Source organism: Littorina saxatilis, linkage group LG8 (genome assembly GCF_037325665.1).
Source record: "Littorina saxatilis isolate snail1 linkage group LG8, US_GU_Lsax_2.0, whole genome shotgun sequence".
NCBI lineage: Eukaryota > Metazoa > Mollusca > Gastropoda > Littorinimorpha > Littorinidae > Littorina > Littorina saxatilis.
The window spans coordinates 12,785,288-12,797,355 of record NC_090252.1 but is presented as its reverse complement, the minus strand read 5'-3'; the positions used below and the strand labels follow the sequence as shown (position 1 = coordinate 12,797,355).

Here is a 12,068-nt window from a genome sequence, read left to right as displayed (position 1 = left end):
TGCCTTGAATGTACGCTTGTGGTCCATCAAACATATCTGGCACATCTTCTTCGTCGATTATACCTTGCTGTGCTAGAATTTTCAACACAGCGCAGTGGGTCCTTGGTGGTTGACCGTACACGACTTCAAACGGCAATTTCCCGGTTGTTTCGCTGATGGACGTGTTAATCGCGTAGACGATGTGTGGAAGACCTGCGACCCACCCTTTCTCCTCGTTGGCCTCGAGCCACTTCCCCAGCTTGACGGTGAGGTCGCCGTTACCTCTTTCAACACAACCTTGTGATTGTGGATGTCTCGGTCGTCCATTTATGATGGTCATCCCACGCCATAAAGATGCCAGTTCCTTGATCACGCCAGCCACAAACTCTTTACCGTTATCGGACTGCAATACTCTTGGAGCGCCAAACAAGCTGAAAGTGGTCATCAAACACTCTGCGACACCAGCCGCTCGTTTCGACTTCAATGGGAAGGCCCAGCTGAATTTGAAAAAGTGGTCTCTCAAGTGTAGGATCCAAAGGTAATCGCCATCAGGAACACTGGTGAAATCGATCAGATCCATCTGCATTCTCGTCATGAATCCAAGAGAGATGATTGGCTTTCCCGCTGGTGGTTTTTTGATGGAGATTCTTGTAGCGCATTCCCTGCATGTGCCGATAAAGAGTAGAACTAGACCATGCTTAATCCAGGCACCTCCGCCCACGTTTTGGTTCTTCCGGAGTGTCCAACTCGGATGTAGCACCTGAAAAAAACACGGGAATGTGTGTGTGAGAGAGAGAGAGAGAGAGAGAGAGAGAGAGAGAGAGAGAGAGAGACAGAGAGAGACAGAGAGAGAGACAGAGAGAGACAGAGAGAGACAGAGAGAGAGAGAAAGAGAGAGACAGAGAGAGAGAGAGGGAGAGAGAGAGAGAGAGAGACACACACACACACACACACACACACACACACACACACACACACACACAGAGACTAACCGTTTAATGGTGTCGTAGAGGTCTTCTTTGCAGACCACTGGACGAGAATTCCTCAAGCAGTACAACACGCTCTAGCTGCCGATTTTATGGAGTTTAAAAGTCTTATGGCACCATGCTTTGAAATGGCCACCAAGTTCACAGCGCTCACCCTTCTCCAAACTAAGAGCTGAGAGAATTTTCTGGTACTTTGCTTGGTCAATACTAAATGTAAGGCGGTTCTTTTCAGATAACCGCGCAACATATTCGTCATACAGTTCGTAAAACTTCCTCTTCTGTTCCTCTTCCATCGTTGTCATTTGCAGAAGTGAAAAGTCAAGTATGCGCTTCCTTTTGACAGTGACAAGACATTTTAGCTCGTCGTGAACTATTCTCATACGCTGAACGGCTGAACATTTGTTGACAGTGACAAGACATTTTAGCTCGTCGTGAACTATTCTCATACGCTGAACGGCTGAACATTTGTTGAAACATTGATCGACAGTTGTACCGGGACAAAGTCCGATCGGCAGTTGTACTGGTAGGGTCGGCTATCATACCTGGGTAGCGCGACTCCGTTGCTGCTAGCTTTCCACTGGGAGGAAGCGACCCGAATTTCCCAGCGATGGGACAATAAAATAATGAATGAAAAGAAGATCATGTTAGAATTGTTTTCTCACAAATTACAACAAATGTCAACATTAGCGCATCTGATTATGCATACATATTCTCGACCGTGTTTGGCCGACATCCGGTGAGACGACCCGCAGTCGGCCGACTGAACGTTTGTTCATTAAACCCGATAACGTCGGATTACTGTAGCTTCAAAGTTGCAATTAAGATTTTATAAAATTGTTTTTGAAGCTGGTAAATCAACTCCCAGCAAAATGGTCTATGGAGAAACTGGAAAGTACCCACTGGAAATTCAGGCGGAAAATAAAATGTTAATTTTTTGGTTTAGGCTGTTGAATGTTAATTGCAAGTATAAGTTTTCCAGTATAGTATACCGTTTTTTTGTATCGCCAGTATGTAGAGAATATTTATAAATCACCTTATTTGAACTGTATAGAAACAACGTTGAATAACCTTGGCCTAAGTGGAATGTGGATAAACCAGTGGAAGCTGAGTTGTTCTAGCCATTGGTTCAAACTAAAAACATCACAATGTTTGAAAGACCAATATGTACAGATGTGGTTTTCCGATTTAAATTCCAGTGAGATGTTTTATAACTATCGGCTTTACAAACAGACGTTTCTGAGAAACGCTGATGGCGTGATATCGCAAGCCGTTTTGGAAGCAATCAAGCACTGTCAGACATATTATGCTGAAACACGATTTCAGCAGTTCAAAATTTCTGATCATTGATTTTAAACAAGAGGCGAAGCCTTCAAGGCTCACGTAAGAAATAGACAAACAGTAACACAAACTCAATCACTCCGTCACACATACACACCCACACACACAGTAAGCTGAGGTGACGACTGTGCAAGAAAGAGAGACACTAGATCTAGATCTGTCTGTGTCTGCATGTAGCCTACTTACAGGGACACGACTGCCAAATAGTCTCGGCCCGCTCAAAATAACAATGACCGAGACCACACACACCACGCGAGAGAGAAAGACTACAGGGAGGCATGCCGTCATGATGCATTAATTGACGTCAAACACTTTTGACCGTGACGTAATCTTATGCGAGCTTTATCCATAGTCTTGGATAACCACTCACACATAGACTCGGAAATGTTAAAGTTTCTACCACAGACATACACACACACGCACACCCGCACAAACGCACGCACAGACAGACAAAGTTACGATCGCATAGGCTACACTTACGTGAGCCAAATATGCCTTACAGGGAAGAAGCTTGCCGGTTGACTGTACATGTGTTTGCGTAGAGGTGTTCTTATTGCATGTTCAAGCCAGTACAGATGGTGACATGAAACATTTTACACATTATATATGTATGCAGGACTGCTACTTTTAAGCTTAGGTGCAAGTGTGATGATATATGTGTGTGACTGATTATGGGCATTAAAATAAAACTGCAAAAAAGAATACTTACACTCTAGATTTGATTTTGTGTGTGTATGTGTGTGTGCGCATGAGGGTGTGTGTGGGCCATTTGACATACTTGCAGAAGAAACCAACAGAGGTAACTGATACACTGCATTTATTAACACAACGATGTAAACAGTGAGTTCACACATTTCACAAAAGTAAAACAAGGCAGTCTCACATGCATTCACAATATTTAGTACTCGCATGAATGGCCAAAGATTATAGGCTGAGAATGCAAGTTCTAATTTGGCACAATTGTACAAGTAGCTGCATCCGCTGGACATGTATCCTTCTTACAATTAAAAAAACCACCAGTGGTTAGGGCATCGGCCTGAAAATCTAGGTCCTAGGTTAGAATCTCTACAGAGGAATGTCATGTTTCCCCTTGGTTGAAATAAAAATGCTCAATCCAGAGAGAGCAACAGTAAAGTTACCAGCGTAAAAGTAAGCGTAAAAGTAAAGCGTTGAATGCAGCTATGAAGGTCATGCCAGCAGTGTGGGTCAAGATTCAGGCCGCCTTCTATGCACATAATTCTGTGTAGGATTCTCAGCTCTATCTTTACAAACACATAATCCCCAATAGTCATACAGTGGAACCCCCCTTTTAAGACCCCCTCCTTTTTAAGACCTGATTTTCTCAGATTTCTGGAGGTCTTAAAAGCGGGGTTCCATTGTAGCTGTACGAAAAAAGTTTGTTTAAAACACGTATGCCTTTTTGGGGAAATGAATTAATAAGAAAAGACATCACCACATTAAGAAGTCAGGGTGTTGACTTTTGCTATGTGACCAAGTGGAAGGAATTTCTTATCCAATGCAAAAAGCCTGATGACGGACTGACACAGTGAGGCGAAGTGTGTTAATGAGGCAGGACAGCCCTTTAAAAAAGCAGTTCACCACATCCAAGTGGCAGACTGTATTACAAAAGCAACATTTCAGCACAACACAAGAATGGATTGAACCATCCAGGATGCACCAGAACGACCCAAAAACAGAATCAATGAAAATGTTAAAGATAAAGTACTGACTAGGATTCAAAGGAAGAAACAGTCATGGGTTAACACATTTCATGTGCAAATTCTAATATTGCAAACAAAGTCTATACATGAACACGCATTGACTGAAACATACACACACATCTCCCAAAGCTAAGCTTGTGTGTAAAATACTGCCTGTGAACAGCTTAACTTAAACCACTCAAACAACATAAAAGATAATACCACTTTATGTAGTAAAAACAAACAAACCGCTGTTTGCTGTAAGACAATATCTGCATACCAAACACTACCTGTATTTAGCTGAATTGACAACTTACATAAGCCAACATGTACCCTTGATCCACACCGCACCACACATGATTTGTGTAGAATGTTATTGTTACTGTGTTACATGTTCATTTCACCACTAAGGCAACAGAAAAACTCTGTAAGTGTAAGCATCTTTAGATGGACTATATTAAAGCATTTCTGGTAGCTCTGTCAGCACAGAATGGACTGAATCTGATCATCATCCGCAGCAAAGCCAGGCACCATTCTGCAAGCTGCCTGCACGTCATATCTCGGCACCTCACTTCCTGGGAAATAAATATAAATGTATTACTGAGCACATCCAGACTTTGCTGTGCGCTGATGGGGATATGTTTTGGGTATCGAGAAGAGGGTGTGTGTTGGGGGTGGGGGTGCGGGAAAGTAGGTAGGAGGTAATACTTGTTCTTCACAAGATCAGTGGGATGGAGAATAGTGTGGGTGATACTGACAGTGACAATTATGAACTAAACTGTAAAAATTGTTCTGTAATATTACAGGTGCCATCATTCCTTCCTGTGAAAACCATTTATTTCATGGATATATTTATACTTTCATCATTAAAATTAAAAAGATAATCTTTCATCATTAAAATTAAAAAGACTTCCTCACAAGAACCTTTCTAACAACATGATATCTTGTTATGCTGCTGATGTGAGCAGCTTTTCTGGAATGTGATGGAAAGTTACTATTGTTTTATTTCAGCATATGCCCTCATCCCACTCACATATTTAGCGTTGACACCTTACAGTTTTGTTGAGAAATGTGATGTGAATTCATTCAGAAAATTCTAACTCTGCGCAGGGGCAGTCATGGTGTTGAATGTAGAAGTAGGTATCCAAGTACACAGGCGGTATTACAATTTACATTGGAACTCTTATTCCATGTATATAAAAAATAAAAAAATAAAATAAAAAATGGCCAGATCTGTGATTGTGAGCCAAGGAAAGGACTGACTGTATTTAAAATAATTCCAGTAATGAGTAAATCTTTCATTCTAGCTATTTCATGTTTTACTTTCTTGCACCGCAAGAGTTCAATGTTCATACAAACAGTATAATGCACCTAATGAGTATAGGGTTCCAACAAACTTTAAGATGGGAAGGAGAGAGAAAATAAAGATATTTGTACCATTAGGAAAAAAAAAAGTCTGGTTAAGGTAACATAGCCAAAATAAATAGGGTAGGAAGGTAGGCAATCACTTTTTTGTTAATACTTGTTTTTTCTTAATAGCAGAGCAACCAAGCGTGTAGCACTCGCAACCGAAGAAGATGCTGCCATTTTTGTCATGGCAAGCGTCTGTTTGGCCTTTTTAGTAATTTCCCTTGCATCATCTGTCGTCTGCATGACGACTCCAGCGCTTTCGCTTTCATTGCGTTTTCTGCACTCGTTTTCTTGTTTTCTTTTTTTGTTTGACAAATGTAATACAAAGTGATAGGGTCGGCCCCTAAAAATAGGGTAGGTCGGGTTACCGTAACCACACCTATTTTGTTAGGCCTTATGTGTACAAATTACATCATACCAATTACCATGCACATTATTACAATGCATCTTCAAATGTATGAATAATTTTATCTACAAAGTACTTGTAATACAATTTACAAAGAACAAAAGACTGCTGAATTATCTACATCAGTACATGTTTATAGCTTCAGAATACCAACACCAATACCTAATGTTAATATATTAATACATTTTACCATACAGATTTAACAAGCAAAAGCTGTAAGGGGTAAAGAAATGTGTAACCTACTCTTCAGGGGTAGTCTGTAATGTAAAGCACCATGCCAAGTCATCCGGATACCTCTCCAGTACATGTATCCATGTTTAAAGGTAAACTGTTGGAACTGGAAGACAGGAGCTGTATGAATGATGCACATCATCTCTGGTTTCTCGGAAGGCCTGAACAAAACCAGAACAATATTAACATAACATTTCTTGAAAATGAAATAAGTATTATTTCAACTTCACTATCAAAGCCACATCACTCACTAATTCAGTAATTGTTTTGTTTATTCTTTTACAACCATAGTTCATACACTGCTACAGCAGCATTTGATTCTGTGCATGCAGATTAAAGATATCAAACATTTTATAAACTTGAGTAAAAAAAAAAAGAACACAACAAAAACACACTCAGTGACTCACAGGCACACCCAGTTACTCAGTAACACACACATACACAGCAGATACATCTTGCTCAGTTCTACAAAGTCCACGTTTACAATGGTCATGTCTTGGATTTTAAAATCAATAACTTACCTGCTGGTTGATCCAAACCGATGATTGAAAATGAGTGAGACTGAGAGATGTCCTGTAGTGTACAGTGCAATTAGAGACATAGATAGAATGTATGTCTCTGGTGCGATTCATCGCCAACCTCCCTATTCAAAGCAGACCGTGTCCAAAATCAGCTGTACTATTCACATCCTGATTGCATTCCTTCAGAAGGGCAGTCAGTGTTTCAACTTCTTTATCGATATATTTCTCTGGTGGACGTGTTGAACTGCCAAATATTAGATTGTTTCCAATGTCAGTCACGAACGACGGCCGCCATGTTTTTTCGTCAACACTACTATTCATGTACTCCACTGAGGAAGAGCGTTTTATTGTGTCTTAAAACCGACTTGTCCGGAAAGTGATCAATCGAATGTTATAGTGGTCCACACACACTTGCTTCATATTTTATTTAAGGACTACTTGTATTTGCCTTTTTTTTATGGCGCACATTTTGTGCCCCACATTTTGTTTTGGCCTTCATTTTGGGGTCCACAAACCGGAAATGTGTCTCACAAATTTGTGGGCCTATTTGTTGGATTAATTACATCGAATGCCAAGGATACAGAGGGTGGGTGGTGCCTTGCCGTTCTGTAAAGTAACCACCGACAAAAATAGTTGTTATGTACCTGTTTAGATAAACTATGTATTATTTCAAAGCATTTGAAGCGTCATGTACATTCTTTAGAATAAATCACGTTGATATTGTTATTTCAACGTGTTACTCTTTCGTGTTGTTTGTCTCAGCTTGGTAAACAAAACAGGTCCCTGTCTGAGCGTGATAACATTTAGCGGGTCACCTCGTATCAGGCCTGATTTGTCAACAAGCATTGCAATGAAAATGGGACAGACATTTTGATAATAATTATACTCACTGCACTTCTTATCGATACCGCACACGGTGTCTGCCATGCAGAGGTCAGGGTTGTCTCTACAGTCCCTGTTAAGAAACAGTTCTGAACACAGAAGACATCGTTCATTTGTCAGTGTGTGCGAGTCTGGGTGTGCGTTCGTGCGCGTGTGTGTGCTTGTGTGCGTTCGTGCGTGTGTGTGCTTGTGTGTTTCTAAGCTCAAACATACGTGTGCGGATTAGTTTGCCTATGTGTTTAAGTGTGTGTGTGTGTGTGTGTGTGTGTGTGTGTGTGTGTGTGTGTGTGTGTGTGTGTGTGTGTGTGATAGAGAGAGAGAGAGAGGAAAAAAAGCGAGAGAGAGAGAGAGAGAGAGAGAGAGAGAGAGAGAGAGAGAGAGAGAGAGATATTTAGTGATAACACTTTGTTATGCTTGAATTACATGGGGTTATAGCATAAACAAAAAGAGATCGGGGAGAGAGTTAAAGAAGGATGGAGGTGGCGGAATAGGGAAGAAACAGACATACACACTGGGGCAGAAACAGGCAGGCCCCCAATGGTGAGAGGAAAACAGAGGGAAACTATAGGTGTGAAGACAAAAAACAACATGGTGTATGGCAGCGCAGACAGAGCTTGATTGTTTGTGACAGTGATCGAAGACAGAACATATTGTGTTTGTCAGTGAAGACATAGCTAGATGGTGTGTGTCAGTGAAGATAGAGCTAGATGGTGTGTGTTAGAGAAGACAGAGCTAGATGGTATAAGACAGTGAGGACAGAGCTATATGGTGTAAGACAGTGAAGACATAGCTAGATGGTGTAAGACAGTGAGGACAGAGCTAGATGGTGTAAGACAGTGAAGACATAGCTAGATGGTGTAAGACAGTGAACCAGAGCTAGATGGTGTGTGACAGGGAATATAACTAGATGGCATGTGACAGTGAAGACAGCTAGAGCTATAGGGTGAAAGACAGTGAAGACAGAGCTAGATGGTGTGTGGCAGTTAAGACATAACTCGATGGTGTAAGGCAGTGCAGACAGAAATAGATGGTGTAAGACAGTGAAGACATAGCTAGATGATGTAAGACAGTGAAACAGAGCTAGATGGTGTGTGGCACCGAAGACATAACTAGATGTTATGTGGCAGTGAAGACAGCTAGAGCTAGATGGTGTAAGACAGTGAAGACAGAGCTAGATGGTATGTCGCAGTGAAGACAGAGCTAGATGGTGTAAGACAGTGAAGACAGAGCTAGATGGTGTAAGACAGTGAAGACAGAGCTAGATGGTGTAAGACAGTGAAGACAGAGCTAGATGGTGTAAGACAGTGAAGACAGAGCTAGATGGTGTAAGACAGTGAAGACAGAGCTAGATGGTGTAAGACAGTGAAACAGCTAGATGGTGTAAGACAGTGAAGACAGAGCTATATGGTGTAAGACAGTGAAACAGCTAGATGGTGTAAGACAGTGAAGACATAGCTAGATGGTGTAAGACAGTGAAGGCAGAGCTAGATGGTGTACGACAGAGCTAAATATGGTATGTGGCAGTGAAGACAGAGCTATATGGTGTAAGACAGTGAAGACATAGCTGGAGGGTTTAAGACAGTGAAGACAGAGCTAGATGATGTAAGACAGTGAAGACAGAGCTAGATGATGTAAGACAGTGAAGACAGAGCTAGATGATGTAAGACAGTGAAGACAGAGCTAGATGATGTAAGACAGCGAAGACAGAGCTAGATGGTGTAAGACAGTGAAGACAGAGCTAGATGATGTAAGACAGTGAAGACAGAGCTATATATTGTAAGACAGTGAAGACAGAGCTATATATTGTAAGACAGTGAGGACAGAGCTATATGGTGTAAGACAGTGAAACAGCTAGATGGTGTAAGACAGTGAAGACATAGCTAGATGGTGTAAGACAGTGAAGACAGAGCTAGATGATGTAAGACAGTGAAGACAGAGCTAGATGATGTAAGACAGTGAAGACAGAGCTAGATGATGTAAGACAGTGAAGACAGAGCTAGATGATGTAAGACAGAGCTAGATGATGTAAGACAGTGAAGACAGAGCTAGATGTTGTAAGACAGAGCTAGATGGTGTAAGACAGGGAAGACAAAGCTAGATGGTGTAAGACAGAGCAAGATGATGTAAGACAGTGAAGACAGAGCAAGATGGTGTAAGACAGTGAAGACAGAGCTAGATGGTGTAAGACAGTGAAGACAGAGCTAGATGATGTAAGACAGTGAAGACAGAGCTAGATGTTGTAAGACAGAGCTAGATGATGTAAGACAGTGAAGACAGAGCTAGATGTTGTAAGACAGAGCTAGATGATGTAAGACAGTGAAGACAGAGCTAGATGTTGTAAGACAGAGCTAGATGATGTAAGACAGTGAAGACAGAGCTAGATGATGTAAGACAGTGAAGACAGAGCTAGATGGTGTAAGACAGTGAAGACAGAGCTAGATGATGTAAGACAGTGAAGACAGAGCTAGATGGTGTAAGACAGTGAAGACAGAGCTATATATTGTAAGACAGTGAAGACAGAGCTATATATTGTAAGACAGTGAAGACAGAGCTAGATGGTGTAAGACAGAGTTAGAAGGTATGTGACAGTGAAGACAGAGCTATATATTGTAAGACAGTGAAGACAGAGCTATATATTGTAAGACAGTGAAGACAGAGCTAGATGATGTAAGACAGTGAAGACAGAGCTAGATGGTGTAAGACAGTGAAGACAGAGCTAGATGATGTAAGACAGTGAAGACAGAGCTAGATGATGTAAGACAGTGAAGACAGAGCTAGATGGTGTAAGACAGTGAAGACAGAGCTAGATGGTGTAAGACAGTGAAGACAGAGCTAGATGATGTAAGACAGTGAAGACAGAGCTAGATGTTGTAAGACAGAGCTAGATGGTATGTGGCAGTGAAGACAGAGCTAGATGGTGTAAGACAGGGAAGACAGAGCTAGATGGTGTAAGACAGCGCTACATGGTACGCGTTTGGCATTAAGGACATAGCTGAATGATCTGTGACTACGAAGACAGATTTAATTGATGTTAAGGCGCTTAGATTCACGTCCTATAAATACCCTTATTATTAGGTAGTTTTAGAGAGACGAACAAAGCCCACCACTTTCCTTTCGCCACCTCATTTTCTCTTGCCCGCTCGAATGCACATTGTACATTTCGCGGTTTAGACGTTGCGGCAGAAAAAAATCGGTTAGCAGAAGAAGCGCTGACAACACATGTGCGATTAATTTGCAACCCGAAGCTCTACTCATAATAATTGTGTAAAACTGTTCAAAGTGAGACAGTTCACAAATTAAGGTCTGTCCTATAAATATAAGTATTCTATTGATATTAGGGAATAAATAAAACTCTAAAGTCGCGAAGCGGCTATCGGATCCTGGCCTCAATCTTTGATTTTCCCCATCGCGTCCTCTCCAGACCTTAAGGTGTTACAAGTGTGTTCAAGTTGCGGTTCTTGCTAATGTTTTCACTCACTGAGTTACTTGCCTTGATTGCGACGGCGTATACGCACGGTCCAGTGTGCATTCGACAGGGGGTGCCCAATATGCACGGCTAGAACTAAGATACTTCTTGATTTCAGTGAATAGTTTCATTACATGTCAACTAGTTTGTTTTTAAATGATTTTTTAGAGATCGCCAAATGGTATTGTGTGAATAACATCATTCGGCCGATTGTACGCACGGCGCCGTGCTTCTAGTAGCTCAGTCCATTCCTTCTTTCCGGTATGGAAACAGACGTGTTTCTGGCGAAATAATCGGCGTTTTCAACTCGCCATATCTTCATATTCATTTGGACTAGAACAACGAAATATAACTTTCTTGTAAAAAATATTCCGAGCCTTGCGACTCTGGTAGTTATTTTGTTATGCGAAGCGGCCTTTGGTAGGTACGACAGTTTTAGTCACCCAAGTAAATACATCTAAAACGCACGTGGACGAGTTTTTCAATGGCGTATTTGAAGTCTGTGAATGTTGTGATTACAAATCATTTTGGGGCACCCCTCAGTCTATACGTACAGACAAACAAATTGCATGGAACGAAAGTTGAGAGGCTGGACTGTAAGTTGTTGTTTTGACTTCTACAAATCTTGCAGGTCTTTTATGCAAAACAGACTCAAAATTGCATTTTTCACGCAAGTGTAGATGACGAGACTATCGAAGGAAGGGAATACACTTGCCTACAGGTATAATAGACAGACACTGTCTATTTATATCTATGACTTACCCTAGCCCATATGTTAGAATAAAGAACATACTTTGCTCTTTTGAATGATGTATGATTTGGCACTATACACAGGATTTTAGACCTGCCCCCGAAGTGATTTGTCCATAAACCCGTCGAAAAGCTCACTCTGTTTTGGCCGTAAAAAGCGCCCAAATGCAGTCAATTTCTAACCTGTGTTCGAAGGAGTACATCTCAGCGATGCCATTTAGGCTCCAAGCCAGCTAGGCCTACCGTGCACCCCCCTCCGGATCCAGCTTCAGTAGGCTAGAGATATTCATTGGGGTCTACTGAACACGTTTTGACAAGTTCGCCACGAAAAAAACTCATTCCCACTACTACTTATGCCCCTTTGTTTAAGGGTACCCCCTCGAACGCTAAATTTATCTG

At 41.4% G+C, this 12,068-nt stretch overlaps 2 protein-coding genes across 2 annotated transcripts in view; one reads left to right on the top strand and one right to left on the bottom strand.

Annotated features, from left to right (window-relative positions):
- LOC138972810 (multiple epidermal growth factor-like domains protein 6) overlaps positions 1–12,068 on the bottom strand; it is a gene marked incomplete at its 5' end in the record, with an annotated part of 348,682 nt that overhangs the window by 98,735 nt on the left and 237,879 nt on the right. The window contains 1 exon segment of the mRNA XM_070345474.1: positions 7,462–7,542. Within this exon segment, the coding sequence (XP_070201575.1) occupies positions 7,462–7,542 (81 nt within the window).
- LOC138972813 (uncharacterized) overlaps positions 1–12,068 on the top strand; it is a 178,857-nt gene that overhangs the window by 105,820 nt on the left and 60,969 nt on the right. The gene's annotated exons all lie outside the window — the stretch shown is intronic.